At 27.6% G+C, this 19,956-nt stretch overlaps 1 protein-coding gene across 1 annotated transcript; it reads left to right on the forward strand.

Moving 5' to 3' along the window:
- The first annotated feature begins 8,282 nt into the window (after nucleotides 1–8,282).
- On the forward strand, nucleotides 8,283–19,415 carry LOC127277014 (uncharacterized). The gene is made up of 4 exons (XM_051297803.1): nucleotides 8,283–8,487; nucleotides 11,294–11,769; nucleotides 13,398–13,605; nucleotides 19,363–19,415. Exons 1-4 carry the CDS (start codon nucleotides 8,283–8,285, stop codon nucleotides 19,413–19,415), a joined length of 942 nt encoding a protein of 313 aa, XP_051153760.1.
- Nucleotides 19,416–19,956: the final 541 nt, after the last annotated feature.

A 19,956-nucleotide genomic window follows, 5' to 3' on the forward strand; every position in this document is an offset into this window, starting at 1 on the left:
ATTTGTGAAAAGTTAAACATCAATTAATAAGTCTCAAGCAATTACCTTTTTTAAACAATTGGCGCATACTGGATAATTAATTTGATAAACAAAAAATCCGATATATACGAGAAAATTTAACTCAAGGCGTGTAAAGATTGGTCCGATATAATCGGGTATTTTAACACAGACTTTCATATGAAAATTCAAGAGACCGAAAAAAACAGATGTAAGGAAGAATCCGAATTCATACGGGTCCCACACACGTAGGTTTCACTCTATTTTATTTATATTTTTTTAAAAAATTCCAGGTTAAGCAAAATAATTTCAGGTTGATTCCTATATTTTTTTGGGCTCAATACTTAAATTAAAATTTTTATTACAAACCCCATGTTATAAAAACCTTACTTTTCGTGAAAAATAAAAATATTATTTTGAATTTTGCTAGTTATGCTAATATTCAAATAATATTTTTTTATTTAAATATCTTACCTCATCACTGGTATTCCTAATACTAAGATGGTCTTCGATAGTATCAAAATCCTCGGCTATGGCATGTAAGAAAGTTGATGTTGCGGCAGATGTAGATTCTTCTTCATTTCTTGACAAAATTTCGCAATGTTTAGGTGAAGCAGATGGCAAAGATATATTCTCGATTGAAGTCCTTCCTTGTGTACTTTCCATAACAATATCAAACGCATCAGTTGAAACATGTTCAGGAGATAGTGTTTCTTTCAAAGTTCCTTGCTTCAAATTTTTCTCCCTTTGATTTTCTTCATTAAAATCGTACACTGCCCGGGTCCTTCGTGGTGTACAAGGACTATATCGAATTGTGTCTGTTGAAAGAAAGTCATATTTTTAATTATTTCGTGGTTTGGATTCTTTTGTTGATTAACACATTCATGAATAGAGATAGTCAAGAGTTGAATTAATCTCCAAGAAAACAACCTTTTTGTTTAGGTCAGTTATTCTGTCAATAAAAATTATTTATTTTGAATAAAAAATTATGATTGTCGGGAACTACCATTACCATATGTACATCCTAGTGACAAGTTTCAATAAGCGAATCGCAACAATCGGATCAAATATGAAAGTAGCTATGTATGTGTATGTTTCTTATTTTTAGGTTATGGCAGTGTCAATTGTTGAATGCTAAAAACTCGTGACTATTTATTTGTTATTGTAGTGTGCATGAACATTAATCATTTTCAGAAAATTCTTGCACAATACAATTATTTATATATAAAAATTCAATTTTTATAATTTTAACATTATATCTTCCTGGTTGTTTTCAATGTTATTAAACTGAACTATTAAAAATAATAAAACCAAAAATATTAAAAATTTTACAAAAAATTCTTAAAATTTGTTTTTTTAAAATATTAAAACGTAATTTTCAAAGCATTGTGTTTTTTAGTTATAAACAATTCAAAAATTCTTAAATAATTGTGATTTATTGAAATTTGTTGAAATAATGAATAATATTAAAAATAATAAAAATAATAAATAATTCAATTTCTTAAAATAATTTTTTAGGGAAATTTTCAAAACTATCTAAGTTTTTAAGGAATTTTAATTATAAATATGGAAATACAACCTTTTTTTAAATTTCTGAAATTTCATTATAAAAATTACAACTGTAATTTTTACAAAATTCAATTATTTTCTTAAATTTTTAACTAAAATTCTTCTCTAAGTCTAATTTTTCTTTTTTTAAATTTTGAAAAAGTTTTATGAGAATTTAATTATTTTAAAATGGTGAAAATTCATTTAGAATACGTCGTTCATTAAATTGTTTTCAACTAAATTTCATGATATTTACAATATTGGGAATTTTTTTAATTAAATATGTATAGTGTCGCTATCACTGGATAACTTTAACCCACCCTACAGCGATTAAAGGATTTACAATAAATTTTGAACTTTGTTCATTATTAAATGTTAAGAAGATCAAAAAAACTCATTTGAAAGCTCATTTCCTAAACCAACACTATATAAAACAGAAATTAATCAAATTTCCGTTAATGCAAAAAAATGTTACATTTTTTTGTTCTATAAAGCGATACATTTTTTCAGGAAATCATCACATTTTAATGGCATTTATATCCAGGGTGTCCAGTAAAACTGAAGAAAAATATTCCCTGACTCTTCTATAATATTACCCTGACGTTTTTCTGATCTCTCTTTTCCTCTGTTTTCAAAAAATATTTCATATTAAAAGAGTGAAATGTTTTAATAGTGAAGAATTTTAAGATAAAAAAAGCATTTTTTGACATTTTAAAGAAGTTTTATCACTTTTGCTCCAATTTCCTGACTTCCCTGATGGTAAGAGTGTTTTTCTATATTCTTCCACTTATTAATTAAATTATAGGAAACTTGAAAAAATCAGAGACGTGTTGGGATACGAGCCCACGACCGATCTTTTTTCAATTGTTCATAATTCAAGAACGGTTGCTTTAAAAAAAAATTTTAAATCATAAATTGTTAATTTTTTCATGTAGAATTATAAATAAATTATTAAAAATTTGTTTTGAAGAAAATTTTAACATTTAAAAAAAATTTTTTTTACTTTTTTTATAATTTTAAGTTTTAATTGTGAAAAAAATTTGTTTCTCAAAAAAATTAAAAAAAAATTTTTTAATATTTTATTCCTAATTCTACGTGAAAAAAGTAGCAATTCATTTCTTTAAGAAATTTTTTAATATTAACCGTTCTTGAATTAACAAGAATAAACAAAAACATCAACAATTGAAAAAACGGTTAATTTTTTTTAAACAAATGACCATATATTTGTTAAAAATTATCGTACAAACATAAAAAAAAGCTTAATAAAATTAACATAATTAGCTTTCTCTCTTAAATTGAATCAGTGGAATTTCACTGATTAATCAGCTGGAAGTCATTTCACTGAGTAGTCTCAGTGGAATTTCATTGATTTCCAGTTAAATTTCACTGAATCTCAGTGACTCAATTCTCACTGAGAATCAGTGAAATTTCACAGATTCATCTTAAGAGAGTTCAAATGATCGCTTTAAAAAAAACAAAAAAATGTGCCATTTTTTGAAATATATTTAATCATTTCAAGGTGGCCAAAGTTACTGAGCGGCACTGGTTTATAAAGTTGAACTTAATTCTGAGAAATTTGAATTCAAATTTGTCAAAAATCTAATTTGTAGGGGAGATGTATGCAGGTTGAGACAGTTAAATATTATTGTGTAAATAACTGATAATATCAAATTTGATTATTAGTATCTTGTAGATTATATCTTGTAGTTGTAGCCCTGGACAATACTTTTTGAACGGCATATAATAATTTTTGTTAATTCTTTTTGGTTTAAAAAATTTTCCAAAAAAACATAACCCGTCTCAACCTGCATACATCTCCCCTACAGAATTTTTAATTTAAATTATTCAGAATTAAAACTATTTTAAATTTCAACGTGAAACCTTTTTAAATTTAAAGGAAGGATACACCGATATTTTTAATTATATCTAGAAAATATTTCAAGACCTCCTTGGAATAACGAGTTACGGCACATTTCAAAATAAATGCAAATATAATGAAAATATGTGTACATGTATTGTTAAAAAAATACGACTAAATTAATAAAATAGTAGAATTAAATATGTAGTGTTCGAAATGTATTGTTTTTTATTATATAGTTTAGTTTTAATCCCCGGAGGCCTTCATTCTGTAATATTTTTTAGGGTAATTTTTTGGTAGGAATTTAATGACCAAAAAATAAAATGAGCCAGAAAATATTTTTAATCCTTTTTAATTTTCACTATTCCTAAAAATCGATAGATTTTGAAATTTATATGTGATATTGTAGAAAAACCACTATTATTGACAAAAATTGTTTATAGGCTAAAAATGATAAGAAATTATATTTTTTGAAAATATAGTCAAATAAAGTAGAAAGTTCTACTATCAGAAGCTTATATTAATCTTTAAGTTTTTTCTTAACTTTTTTTAGATTAAGAAATTTTTAATTTTTGTAGAAATTTCTCTGACTTTGAATGAAATTCTCTAAAATTCCCTGACTGTTAAACACCCAGCATCCCCTTAACTGCGAACAATCTTCATCAATAAGAATGATTCATATAATTTACTAATATAATTATATGTCGATAGAGAATTGAAAATGATATTGTTAAACATTACACGGAAAATTTTTTTTGTCAAAGAATAACTGAGACTTAATTAATATATCACTTGCAATAGTCAATATTATTTAAATTTATCCGAATAAAATGGTTACTAATAAACAAGTGTTGGTTAAAAGTAATCATTTTATTGTTCAAATTTAAACAAAGAATATTGCAAGTGCTATATTAATCAAGTAATTTTCCCAGAGTAGTAACAGGATTTTTTTGAGCCGCACGTATTATTATTGAGTAGTAATAAAAGTAATAATAATACAAAGAAATGATTCGTCTTCACATGACACATAAGTTTTTTCAAGCATTTAAGATTAAACACACTCTGAAGTTATCTGACCTTTCACACTTTTCAGGGTTCCACCATTTTTAAACTACTTCTCAAATCAATTTGAAAAAATTTAATGTTTCTAAACATTTTACTTTAAATCGCCTTACTTTAAATACCTAATTAGAAATTTTATAATATAACAACACTAATACAATACGGATATTTTCAAACTATTTCTTTCATAAGTTTTTGGACAGAATAATTATTACTATTTATTTTTAAACACTAATAAATTAAAACATAATAAATAAAAATTCGTAAAAAAAGAAATCGTATCTTTTGCCTATTACTAAACAATAGATATAAAATGTGTTAAATTAATAATTTTTCTGAATATCAATCAATACGCACGTTGTAAAAACTGAATTTTTTTGCGCTTGAAAATAAAAAAATATCCTACTAATAATATTGAGATAATATTATACCAAGATACAGAATGTTGCACATACCTGTTCAATTTCCATTGGTAATGTCTCATTTTCAGGAGTCCGTGGTCTTCTAGGCAAATTTTCCTCTACATCGTCAATCTTCCCAATTCTGTGTCGCGTACTTCTTGGAACTTCTACTGAAGGGTCCTTCAAATAACTTTTATAGTTTTTTCGTGGATTAGACATAATTTCTATTTCTGAAATAATTAAAACTGCTTTTAAAATATAATTAGATTGTGTAATTAAGCCATATTTTTGGCTTCTACTTAAATGCAAATGGTTTTTGGAATTATATTAAAATTAAGTCACATTGTTTTTTATCTAGAAGCATTTTTTGTTTGAGGTTATGTTTAACACGTACCCACAGTATTTTATAACCTCAAGTTATAACACAATTTATAATAACACATATAAAATGAAATAATATTTATATAAATATATAAAGAGCTAATAAATAAATTAAAACAGGGATTAAATATAAAAAGGGTGAGAATATATTGAGAAATAATGTATTCTCAAATGTAAAATTTGGACATGTATATTTAGCAATCTTTCTTACCTTTACTTATACAGAAATTCCTATCACTTTAAGAGTTAAAGAGATATATGTTGATCACTTTTTTGCACTTAATTCGACTATAACTGGACTATCCACTCAATTACACAGCAAGATTCTTGTTGTGTTTGCCGCATGCCACGATATTACGGATGAGACGCCTGCGACGCGAAAGAGGTTATCCACGCGCAATATCTATAATTTGATCACTTTTTTTGCACTTAATTCGAGCCTGCGACCCGAAAGAAGTTATTCACGCATAATATCTATATATTCATCACTTTTTTGCACTTAATTTCAGCTACAACTAAACTATCTGTGTTGTGTTTGCCAAATACCACAACTACGATATTACAAATGAGACCATAGACGATAGACATATAAGAATAGACCGCGCTAGAGGGCCAAAATGCTGGATGTGCCATAGAAAGAGACAGTCCATGCGTTTGACTGAAACAGACAGAGCGTAACGACCGATTGTCAGACTCTTTCTAACCCAAGGTATGCTTTGGAGTAAGAGAGAAGAAACATCAGTCGTTGCGCTCTACCTTTCTCTTTTTATTGAACTTCCCTGCTCCTCTCATGGGGTCCGTGCCACTAGCGAGATCTCCCACTAGCGCGGTCTATTCTTATATGTCTATGGATGAGACGCCTGAGACGCGAAAGAGGTTATCCTCGCGTGAAGGCCTAAGCACAACTGCTTCGCGAACGTCGTTCGCGAATGCAAAGCATGAGTTAGAAAAGCACAGAGATATATGTGTGTCCTTTTCTATCACATGCACCTCGTTCGCGAACGACTTTCGCGAATCTATTGTGCGTTAGCCTTAACGGCATGTGGGAGAAACCCACGTGACCTAGTATGGGAAAATGTGTTTTGCAATATTCCAACTTTCTCTAAAATGAAAAAAGATTTTAGGCTAAAATTTTGAGGGTTGATAGATTTGGGTACAATGCACCGCGCTGTTCTCCTGAAAAAACTTAATTTTGCGTTAAATTATTTAAAAACTAATTTTAAAAAGTTTAATTTTTAAACGAAAATGACAAAAAAGATGGCGGCGCATACACAGACGTTGCTTGAGTGTGTCAGTGCTCCAGTAAACAGCGCCAATTCGAGCGAGTGGCCGCTGAATGAACTATGATTAAATACATTATTTTACTATTTATTGCTTTATTTTTATTATTTTTACGTAAATGAGGAGAACAGCCGTATGCTTTGCACCCTCCAAAATCAAGTCTTGAATATTTTAACCCGAAATCATTATTTATTTCAGAGAAAGTTGGAATCCACAAAAAAAACGTCTATTTCCCACATGGCCTTAAAGGCCTAAGCACAACTGCTTCGCGAAAGTCGTTCGCGAATGCAAAGCATGAGTTAAAAAAGGACAGAGATATATGTGTGTCCTTTTCTATCACATGCACCTCGTTCGCGAACGACTTTCGCGAACCTATTGTGCGTTAGCCTTATTATACGAAAGTTTTTCCTGGCTTTCCCGCCAAATTAAAACAGACTTTTCGAATGGTGCGATCACACCATTTCATAAAGCAAGCACTCATGGTGTGGCTGATCCTTAATTACTTTCGTTAAAAAATTGTAATTTGCATACATCGTGAAATATACTAAGGGTGCATTTATACGACAGTCGGTAGAAAAAAAATTTACCAAAAAATGTCAAAATCGCCTTCACACGAAGCTGTAAAGGTGCTTCTGGAATAACTTAAAAATACATTTGTTTTCTCTAATTCAAAGTAATAGCATTTTCTGCATATAAGTTTACGATAATTTGCTTTGAATTTAATGACTTAAAGTAAATTTATGTGCAGAATATGCAATTACTTTGAATCAGATTAAACAAATGTATGTATAAGCTATTGCAGAAACACCTTTACAACTTCGTGTGAAGGCGATTTTGATAGTCTCGGGTAAATTTTTTTTCTACCAATAGTCGTATAAATGCACCCTAAGATATTTCTTGTTTTTGTTACGAAAATGTTTATTTACGAAATTCATTTACGCTTTATAAACAAAGATGGCCCATATTTTAATGATTAATAAGAATTCTTTAAAATAAAATATAATGTGAAAAATTGAAATGCTGAGTAAATATTTCTGATTGGTTGAAAAATTTCACTACATGTTTTGGTCCAACAAGACACATGTGTGCAGGGACAACTTGGTCACCTGGTGGCCTAGGCTCTATTCCAATTTCGAAATATTCGAAATTTTTCTTTATTTTACAAAACTTTCAAAGTGAAATTTAAAAAGAATATTAAAAAATGTTTTACTAAATTATATATTAAATTTCAATACTAAATTTATTTAATATTTTTATTGAAATTTTATTTAATATAATTTTAAAATAAACATTTTGAAAATTATAGAATAAATACTATCAAGATTTCAGAAGTTTAGGGACAATTTATTAAATTATTGTATACTTATTGCTAATTAAGTGTAATTATTTGATATAGAAAAATATTGTGCAAGATATAAAGAGCAATGTGTTTCAACAAGCTTGTACAAAGTACAAAATTGGAAACAGATGTATCAATTAATGTGTTTAGAAGTGTGTGCATTATATGTACTTTATACTTTCGTAAAACTTATAGATCTATGAAAAGTGTAGCACGTGTATTTTAAAAATATATGCATCTTAAGTATGAAGAAAACGATTAGTCCGGAAGTAGTTTTACGGCCCTGATAAAATCACATTATAATAGTGGCAACACTGCGAATCTACTAGTGAGTGCGTTGTGATTAGAGAATCTATCAGAAATTTGTTCCAACAACGAAAGTGCTAAAATGGATAAAATAATTTCAAAATCTAGGATGAGAAGAGAAATAAATTTTGCCTATGTACAATACGTGGAGGACTCTGAAAAGGAACTTATTGAAATAGACAGGGTTGAAAATTTTCCTTATAAATTTATTGAAGACTTTTCTGGATATGGTGTTGTGCCGTTCAGTGTCTTGTGGTTTGACAAAAATAATCAAGAATGGGAGAAGTATGAAGCCGTGATTCATCTTATTGGAGGTAAGTGTAACTCATAAACAATGTTTTACAAAATTGCATATATAAGATACATTAAAAAAAAAGAGTTTGGAAATTCTATTTTTCTAAAAAATGTGCGGTATATGCATATGTAGTTTCGAACACGTGGCGAAGTGAAAGTAGAAATTTTTCAAACATTATTTACAAAATATAAAAAATATAAATAATTAATTTGATAAATACAGTAAAAAGTACTTTAAATTATTTGGCACAATAAGAAACTTACACTTATTTTTATCACTTATCTATAAATAAATTAATAAATAATTTCAATTAATTGACAAAATTCAAAAATTACACATACCTTTGAATTCTGACTAAATTGTAAATATACATATATTATAGTTATCCTAATGTTTTTTCTTTCCGGACCTCCGTCAATATTTGAAATTTGTTGTAAATGTATGTTTGACAATATTTATTCTTTTTGCATATAATATTATTTCCGAGATTATTGATACGTCGCGTTCTTTCCTCTCGCTTTTTTCTCAACGTGCGGGAAGAATGAACCCCCCAAATTTACTCGAAAACTAGGTGTCTATAATTTAATATTTACATTATTACGATATTGAGAATATGTTGTTTGATATGATTTATTTCTATTTGAATTTAATTTTCTTAGATTTTCTAAGTATCAAAAATATAAATTATAATGATTTTCACACTATAAAATTGTGTGTAGTATAAATTTTATCAAGTCGAATAATTATTTTTCCCAAGTAGCATGCAATCTAATTGGAAATTAATATAATTAGTATATTATCTAGAGGAGCTAATGCGATAGCTGATAATTTTGATTTTTTTAACATAAGCCTGAATTCATTTATAACCGCAATGCGTAATTTTTTCTTTACAAACTAGTTTTTATTTTTTTTTTACACAGCAGCGTATCATTTAAGTTTGTTAATCTTTTCCAAAGGGTTCTTTATTTTAAAGACCCGTATGTAAATAAATAAATAAAAAAATAAGTAATTTTTAATTTGCAAAATTGTGAGTAATACAATTGTTAAAAATATATTTGTTTTTTATAATTTTTGTGAAACCTAATAATTCTTTGAAATAATTACTGTTTTATTTATAGTTTCTAAATAACCTAAATCTTTATCCTCAAAATATCATTTTACATATGTAATAGTAATTAAAAATTCTATTTCTTATAGTTTCTAATGCATAGAAATATCATTCAATGTAATGTTTAATTTATAAACTTTTAATATGTCCTCCTTTTAATGCCACCGAATACGGCATAAACGTGATTCGCAGAATATTCTATGAATTAACATTATAATTCCATTTACTTGACAATAGATTTCCCTTGATTCATAGAATATTATACAAATCACGTATTCGTTGGCATAAAAATTAAAACATAAGCACATTTTTTAAAATTAACATTCTATTCAATAATAATTCTATGCATTAAAAACTAAGAAATAAATAAGTAAAATGATTTTATCACTCGGTCGATATAAATTAAAAAATATGAAGATTGAGATCACTCAATCTCAATCTGTTTTGTTAAAATTCGTATTTCTTCTCAATTGAAAATTGTTTAAAAAATTTAAATTTCTCACCACAAAAACAGAAACGAAGAGTTGTGTCCAAATTCAAATCGAGGAGGCGGAAAGAAACAACAGGCGATTTCGAGTACCTTCCGAGAAAGTTTTGGAAGCCAGTTCTTTGCAAGCATCACCAGGAAAGGATCGAAAGAAGTTAAAGGTATATTATGCCCATTTGAAATAGAGCTTTAACAAGGCCAACGTAGTTTTCCTAGTTTCTGGTAAGGCCCATGTTAATGCCTTATTTTAAATAGGGTAAGGTGGGGCGATTTCTGCAAGAGATGTAAAAAAATTCCCTACTTCTCAAGTACAAAATTTTATACTATGTTCCTCAAAACATTGTGTTGTCACTACCATAGCACTAACAATGAACTATTTCTAGAATATTTCTCTAAATTCGAAATATGTAGTAGAGTCACTTTTGACACTGATTTTGCTGGGAAATAGAAGTGGAATACTAACAATTCAAATTTAATATTTAAAAGTTGAAAAGAAAAACAATTAGAATTTAAACATCACTGTTTATGGAAAATCTGCCATGTATGAAAAAATGTATAATTGAGGGTCCAGATGCTATAAGAGGATACGCGCCATTAACTTAACATGGCGTTCAGTCCTTCAATTAATTTTTATAAATTAATTTGCATATCAGATTTTAAAAACTTGCTCTTCATACGAACATATGTCACATTTACATTAATTTGTAAATCAGTAAATCACTCCAAATAGAATAACTGGTAATTTTTACAAATTTTAACTAATTTACGAAAGTAGATAAATTAAATTTATACCCAGTAAAGTTACTTATCAGATAGCATCTGACTTCCAAAATTGTTGATAAAGTCATTAATTGTAGTAAAGCAGACGAAGCAAGTTGTTTTCGAATTTTATGATAAATTTTATCTTTATTTTTTTAATAACAAACACGATTGCAAAAACCGGATGATAATTTACGTGAACATTGGGTATACCAAAAAAGTTTAAATGCCTTCTTATATTTAAAATAAATGTTAAATTATGTGGGCATGTTTGAACCTTTTAAATTGTATATTTCTTCGATATGTTTTGATAATTTCATTAAATTGCAATTAATTTTTGCTCTTTCTAATCGATTTATCAAATTTATTTTAGGCTCTGAAAGTGGCAGAGGCAAAAAAGAAAACTAACTCTCAGATTTTGGCTGAGAAAAAAAAAAACTCTTCTTGTCAACAGAAGAATTATTTTGTCAGACACTGATTCGGATAGTGCCGACGAAAATAATGTAGAACAACCTGCTGCCAAGAGAAGGAAAATTGGAGAAAACTCAAAGATGACGAATAATAAAATTGATGACATAGAACCAATACATTCACTATCGTCAAGACCCTCACCACGACCAACAGCACCACCAAAAGCACCATCAACAGCACCACCAACAGCTTCACCAACAGCTCCACCAACAGCTCCACCAACAGCTCCACCAACAGCTCCACCAACAGCTCCACCAACAGCTCCACCAACAGCTCCACCAACAGCTCCACCAACAGCTCCACCAACAGCTCCACCAACAGCTCCACCAACAGCTCCACCAACAGCTCCATCAACACCTCCATCAACACCATCACCTCCACAAGCCTCAATTTGTTCATTAATGTCAACTGATAATCAAACTATGGATATAAATAACAGGGAACATCCTGAAAAGTTTAAAATTTTTAATGATAAAGTAAGTTAAGGTTTTTATCTACCTACGTAAATGAAATAGCACTTATATTTTCAAGTTCAATTGAGAAAAATTTAATCTTGAATTTCGACAAGGGCTTAACTCTATGAAAATTGTTAAGCATGAAGTTATCTTTTCATTTCTTTAACTAAAACGCTTCAATTCATAAATTTCGAAAAGGGCTTAACTCTGACAACTATGATATAAATTGTCCCCAACTCACCATCATTTATGACAATTATTTGAACATTTTTTCTAGAGATAGTAACCTAAATATTTTCGCTTTCGGATTCAACTTTTCACTATTCTTCTAAAAAAATTTGGTTTCCGATTTATTCTGCAAAGATTAGAGTACCGGTATTTGGGTTTCGGTTTCTCAAAGATTTCGGTTATAGGTTTCGGTTGTTTTTTCCTGATGATATATTATTGAAAATATTTCTGTATTTTAATTAATTAGAATGAAATATATATATATATATCAATTACTCATGATTGCCTACTTTCAGAAAAGGCGACTTTTTTCGACTTATTTCCAAAAAATGCAACTTTCTCGAATTTTCTTCTAAATAATGCAACAAAATTATATTTTTTGGTGTAAACTGCAAATTATATCGATATTTCTAGTAAAAAAAATTACTGTATTCAAATATTTAAAAATGTATTTTTGATTAATTTTTCTTTAAGATAATTGAATTTTCGGAATAGGTGTTAGATTTTTTAATAATTGAAATTTTATTAAAAGTAATTAATTTTCTTTAAGTATTTTATTAAAATATTTGAAAATCAAATTTTGAAAGATTTTAATGATTGAAAATTTTAAAAATAATTGAATTCTCGAAAATTATAATGAAAAATGAAAATTAGTTTTAAAAAAAGTGTATTGAAAAATTATTTCAAAAACTTAATTCTTCGGATTTTTTTGTTAAAATTTCATAAGCTTCAAATATTATCAGTACTTTGAATTCTTACATGTTTTCAAAAAATCATGTATTTTAATAATATGTAGGTACAATTACAATTCTTTAAAGACTTGATTATTTTTTAATAATTTCCAAACATTCTTTTTAAAACATCAATTATTGTCAGAAAATTTTACTAAATTTCAATTATTTTGAAAATTTAAAAATAAAAATTAAAAAATCCATTATTATTCAAAAATTATTAAAAATATCTGTAATAAAGTGTTAGATTTGGCTTTTCCTGTTGTAGGAAAATGGTATTTCATGTTTAAATGTTTAAGAAAAATAAATGTTTAAAACATAAGCTAAAATAATTTTAAAAAAAACTAATACATTTGTTTGGTTGTACATCCACCTATCATTTTTAGTTTTACTTTTATATTAAAAATCGAAAAATTGAAATTTAGGTTTTGAAATAATGGTTTAAAATTTTTAAAATACAGTTTTCGGGTTTAGTATGAAATACATTTTTGTGGTTCGGTTTCGGTTGTCATCCATGATTTCTTCATGACTGGTCCTCTGGAATTGAAGCTGTTTAAAAATATCCTTTTTTTTCTCCTGCAAAATATCAAAAAACTAAGTTGAGCCTTTTTTGAAATTCACGATTCCATTCAAATCCAACTTTTCTCTTTTTTTGTATGAATTTGAAAACTACTTTTAATAACTTTTCAGATATTTATCAATGACGAAGTCTCTTTTGATCTGCAAGCTTGGGAAAATTTAGAGGGTACAACGAAAGAGTCTGTGTACTGCAAAAGTGTTGCGATTGCCATTTGGAAAGACCAACTCAAAAATAAATGTTTTGACTTAAAAGCCAGCGAGCGAACTCCAGGACAAAAGCGAACTCTTTTGGAAGAGAGAAAACTGGATGCTGTTTATGGTATTTTATAATTTCAACTTTTAATTGAACAGAAGAAGTAATGAAACAAAATTGCGTCAATTCAATTTAATTGAATTTAAAAAAAAATTCATTTTTATAAGATTTGAGTTTGCTGTTTTCATAAATTATTGAATTTTAATAGGTTCCAAATTGCAATTTTACTAAATTTGAATTTTAAATAATTTTAATTGAAAATTCTGAAGAATGTAGTTTACGAAAAAATTGTAATTAAAATTTCTGGAAAAATTGATTTAAAAAAAATTTTTGAAATTATTCGGATTTTTGAAAATACATTAAATTAACAAATTTTAGAATAACAAAAATTTTATGTCATTGAATTGAAAACTTGTGGTTTTTATAATTATTATAGATGAACTGTCTTTTTTTTTAATCATAAAATTTTCTCAATAATTATTAAATTAATTGACTACAAGAAAAATTCAAGTACTGTGACGCAGCATTTAGTTATAGTACATAACTCCGAAAAATAGTTAACTATGACAGGAATTATAGTTGAAATTTGAAGAAATGATTCAAAAAAGTTTTAAATTGAAATTTTATTATATTTCATTATTAGAATCCCCTTTTATGTTTTGAAGAATTCCCCTATTCTTAAGTGAGAATGGCACTGTGATCCCTGTAATTAATAATATAATAATTTAATAAAATTTGCAATTTCTATTAAATATAAATTATTTTTTCACACATTTTACACTAATTTCTGAAAATATTATGAAAACTGACAACGAGTTAAAATCTACAGTTACCACTTGCACATATCAAGTAATTATTTATTATTTATCACGTTAATAATTAAAATTCTTACAAAAATTAACTCTATGAATGTTCATTTAACCTCACAATACTAATTTTTATAAATTTTCATCAATTTAAAGCTTTTTTTTGATAATTACCTAAATTCGACTTAGATTCGACTTAGATTCGACCCAGCTGGGTCGATTTTAGGTAAATCGAATCCGCCAGGGCAGCCTAATTTAAAAAAATAGATTCGTTCAAAAATAACTCTGTATTATATCTGGAGAACAAAAGAAAATTAATGATTGTAAAATATTTATTACTCTTATTAAAATATGCGTTTAAAGTGATTAAGGTGCAGAAAAATGACGCTTTTTACAGCACTTAGAAAATATTAGGGTAAATCTAGGGGAGATGGTCATAGACTTTTTAAAGTATTGTAAAAATGATAAAAAAAAGACTTTTATCTAAACTTATATTGATAATTAAAGATTGAACACTTAGCTTTTGAAATAACAAAAAATGGAATACCTAAATTATTTTCTGAGAAACAATATGAAAAATTTACATTTTTTAAAAAGAATATTTAGCCATTATAAATAATTATATACACCTACACTGTAAAAAATTTAGGGAGTTGAGGGTCACCGGAGTTGAGAGTAAAAGTTTTCGAGTTAAAAATCAACTCCAAAAGGGAGTTTATCAGTTGATTAACTCCAAAAGCATTAATGATTTATGAGTTGAATTATGCTGGGGGAATTCCCCAGCATAATTCAACTCATAAATCATCAACTCCTTTTTGCTTCAACACCAAAAGGGTGCGACTTTTATAGAATCCCCTTGGGAGTTGAAATTTCACTCCCTTTTTTTGCAGTGTATTATTCCCGGAATGTCCGGGAGAGATGATCTTTACTTATAACACAGGCCTGCAAATTTTTGGTCATGTCTGCTACAGAAAAATGAGAAGGTGGTTCTAATATAATTTTTGACACTGATTACAAATCTGACCTCAAAAATGACACATCAGGTCAGGATTTTCTGTAATATTAGGTTAAAGGTCCAAAAATGTCCATTTTTAGAAATTTTTTGTGGCTCACAAAATTTTTTTTTAATTTTACGAAACAGGTTCGTATAATACTATACTCGAGCTTCAATGCCCTTTTTTAAAAATTGTTTACTACAACGCGACACAATTGTGAAAAATGAGTTTCGAAGCGTAAGTGTACAATACTATTACGTAATATTTAAAAAATATTTTGGTAAACCACAAAAAATTCATAAAAATATTAAATTTTTTAGTTTTATATGTATGTATATTTTACTGAATAAAAAAGTTCCAAATCTGCATAACTTTTTTAAAAAATTGTAAAACAATTTTTAACAATGAGTTTTGAAACTCGAATGTAGTACTATATGATCCTGTTTCGTAAAATTAAAAAAAAATTTTGTGAGCCACAAAAAATTTCAAAAAATGGACGTTTTTGGACCTTTAATCTAATATTACAAAAAATCCTGACCTGATGTGTCATTTTTGAGGTTTTAAACATTTATCATGGAATTTCTTTCCTTTTTTCATGTAGCCAGAAATCTAAAATATTTCACTGAATCCAATCATTCAATGTTGTTTGATTGCAACTTTTGCCACAACCTACAAATAGATCTCCATCTTTGGTGTCAATTATATCAATTATTTTGTCATCAGACATTTTTTTTCTTTAAAAGTTCTTAAGCATTTTAAATTAAAATAATAAAATTAAAACGAAACGATAATACATGACTGAAATGAAATTAAATGGTCTGAATCAAATAATAAATAAATCATAATAAACCGTTATGGATATTAACTGTATTTATAATAATTTCAATTATGTTTTAAAAAAGTAGTGAATAAGAATAAGAAAATTGTTTCAAGTATTTTTACTTATAAAGTTGTATTTTTCTTTTATGATCAATTTTTATTGATATAGTTTTTCAAATTATCAATTTAAAACATTTATATTTACAGATTTAGTATATAGAAAATTTGAAGAAAAGAAAAAGCTCAAGGAAAAAAACCTAAGTCAGGACAACCGCACTGTAATAAGTAGGAAGATGGTCAAGACGTTTTGCAGAAGGTGCATTTCCGAAAAAATTAATGACGATAATAGAAACAGGCCTAACACGGCTGAAATAAAAGAATTGTTGAAAATTCGAGAGGAAAGAGGTAAATGAAGTTTATATATATTAATGTTATATTTTCTAATTCACAAGGTTGCTTATATATTTTGAAAAGCTCATAATGAAAAAATTTCCAAGATCTTACAATAAATTTATTGAATCAATCTTTAACATTCTGCACGTATGGAAAATGTTAGTACCTTTAAAAAGGATTATGGAGTTTATGGTTGTAACTACACACCATAGAATTGCCCATGTATGATAAAATAAAAAAAAATTTAAGTTTCAAGTAGTCCCAAGTATTCTAAAATTTTTGTATGGGTCTAAAAAGCATAAAAAATATTCTCAGATAAATTTTGAGTAACTTTATGGTGTATGGTTGCAACCATAAACATCACAATATTTCTCAAAATTTATTTGACAGTGTTTTTCATGTTTTCCAGACCCATAAAAAAATGTTAGAACACTTGGAACTACTTGAAAATGAAAATAATCATTATTATCGTACACGGGTAATTCTATGGTATATAGTTGCAACCATAAACACCATAAAATTACTTGAAATTTATCTGACAGTATGTTATATGCTTTTTGGACTCGGCTGGGCTTCAATTCCGCCTTTTCCAGTTGTTCAAATACCGACTGTACATGACCTATTAATCAAAATATGATTCTACTCAGTTTTTTATTCTCCTTAGACCGACTCTACAAAAAGGTTCTGCGGGGGCTGTATAAAAGGAATATAATACATTTATAGAAATACCGATTTTTCACAGACCGACTCTACAGCGACCAATTTTACATAAATAAATTTTCTGAAATTTTTCGGACCGACTCTACATGAAAACTTCTTTTTAATTTGTCGAATGTTTCAGACCAACTCTACAGGGACCGATTCTACATTGACCAACTTTACATGGAAAGACAGTCTCAAATTTTCGAATTTGGGACTACTCTACATGAAATCTTCTTTTCAATTTGTCGAATTTTTCAGACCGAATCTACATCGACCAATTTTACATGAAAAAAATTTTTCGAATTTTCGAAAATATTGTACAAATTCTTTTATGTAAAATTGGTCGATGTAGAGTAGGTCTGTGAACGATCGAAAATGAAATAAAAATGCATGTAGAGTCGATCTATCAAGAGTAGTTACGGGTAGGACCGACAAGTAAAAAATTGTTTAGATGCAGAATCGTCCCTGTAGAGTCGGTCTGAAACATTCGTCAAATTGAAAAGAAATTTTCATGTAGAGAGGGTCCCTGTGGAGTCGGTCTGAAAAATTCGAAAATTTGAAACTTTCTTTCCATGTAAAATTGGTCCATGTAGAATCGGTCCCTGTAGAGCTGATCTGAAAAATTTGACAAATTGAAAAAAGTTTTAATGTAGAGTCGGTCGATGCAGACGCGGTCTGAAAAATTTGAAAAAATTTTTTTATGAAAAAAGTGGTCGATGTAGAGTTGTTGTGTAAAAAATTAGTATGTCCATAAATGTATTATATTCCTCTCACACAGTCCCCGCAGACCCCTTTTGTAGAGTCAGTCTGAGGAGAATAAAAAATTGTGTAGAATCATATTTTGATTAATAGGTCATGTACAGTTGGTATATGTGAACAACTGGAAAAGGTGGAATTGAAGCCTAGCCTTGCCGGCCGGGGTGGTTACTTCCGATTTTGGGTTTTAGTTTTCCATGATAACTCCATAAGGACAATAAAATTCTTATTAAAAAATATAAATTTTCTTTGAAAAAATGACGGCCCTCTAAAGGTTACAAAAAAGTAACTAAGTTACAAGTTATATAAAAAGTAATTAGAATCTTTATAAGAAAACTTAAAAATTCACCATTTTGAAATAAAAATGTTTTTTTAATTAAAGTGGGTTTTAATCAAAATGTGGAATAGGGTAAAGTACTGTTAGATACGCACCAATTAGAAAATTGCGTCTAAATTCAATTAATTAAACATTTTTAATAGTCAGAAATATTGTTGGTTCATAAGTAGGAGATATGAATTCAATTTCTTCTTAGAACGAGTAAGAGTGAAATTTAGTGCCAAGTTATAGCACCGGATTTTTAAAGGGCACACACTTTAATTTCTGACCTAATTTTTGTTCGTTGATTATAATATTTTATTAGTTTATTCAAAATCATATTTGAACAATCGTTTTTTATTTTTTAAATTTGAAATTAAATAATTAGAAAATTTTATCCTTTAAAGAAATTTTAAGTGAATTAACAATATATAATAATTGTTTCCCACCTGGCTTAAATCCTTTCACTCAATTTTGAAGTTATATTACCAATTCGACCTACATCTTTTGTACTAATATTGAGGTTATTATGGGATACGATCTCGGTAAATTCACTTCACAATCCTGTGTTTAGATTTTTTTTTTCTTACACCAGTTGCACTTCCAACTTATTAATAAATTTGCAGTAAAACTTTTTTTGTTTTTGCGAAAATTGTTTGTGTAACTTGATTTACTTTAACCAAAAAATACTTTTAATGACAAGTTTAAATAATAACGTTCAAGTGAACGAACTATTTCTTATTAAAAATAGTTTCAGAAATTACTTATTGCAATAAAAATAATAATTCAAATTCTACATTGATAGATTTTCAAAAATTATTTTTTTATAGTAATTCGAGATTATTGTAATAAAAAATTAATTTGAAAAAGAAATAAATAAATTTTGTTCATTTGAACGCAATTCCGAATTTTAGGATCATATTGACCGATTAAATTTCAATTTTGTCTAGTCGATTCGAATAACTTTCGGCTCGAGTCGATTGAACGCACACCTCTAATCTATGAAATTTTAAACACTGTATTTTTTCTATTTCAGATCAACAAAACGCACAAGCGTCAACTTCTACTGAAGCCCTCAACACAGAGTAAAATGAAAAATTTTGTCTACGCTTTGCTTTGTAATTTTAATTTCTTTAATAAATAACTTTACACAATATATTTCTTGTTAATTCCTCCATGATAATCTTAAATTGCGAAATGATTAAACCTCTATGAATCAATTGTTTTGGATTTAAGTGCACAGGGAGTGCGTAGATAGTTACACAAAAAATTAATTTTCTTTTTAAAAATCTTAAAATTTTATTAAGTTGGCAAATATACTTAAAAATATTTTTAAACATATATTTTTCCATTTTTTAAATTGTATGAAAAAATAATTTTAATTTAAAAAATTATTCGTTTACAGTTAAGTTAATTTTTTAAAAATTTTGGTAATTATTGACTGGAACAATATTTTACTATTTTTACTTCACTTTGACAATACTTGAAATTTTAATAGTTATGACTCAAATAGAATTTTTTTAATCTAAATGAGATAACGTAGAGGAACATACACGAAAGTTTCATTCATGTATTTACTGGAACCTTTATATAGATTTCAGAAACACAAGAACCTGTAAGGGAAGCTGTA

Source organism: Leptopilina boulardi, unplaced genomic scaffold (assembly GCF_019393585.1).
Source record: "Leptopilina boulardi isolate dan_hultmark-lab unplaced genomic scaffold, ZJU_Lbou_2.1 LbouV2_163, whole genome shotgun sequence".
Classification (NCBI taxonomy): Eukaryota; Metazoa; Arthropoda; class Insecta; order Hymenoptera; family Figitidae; genus Leptopilina; species Leptopilina boulardi.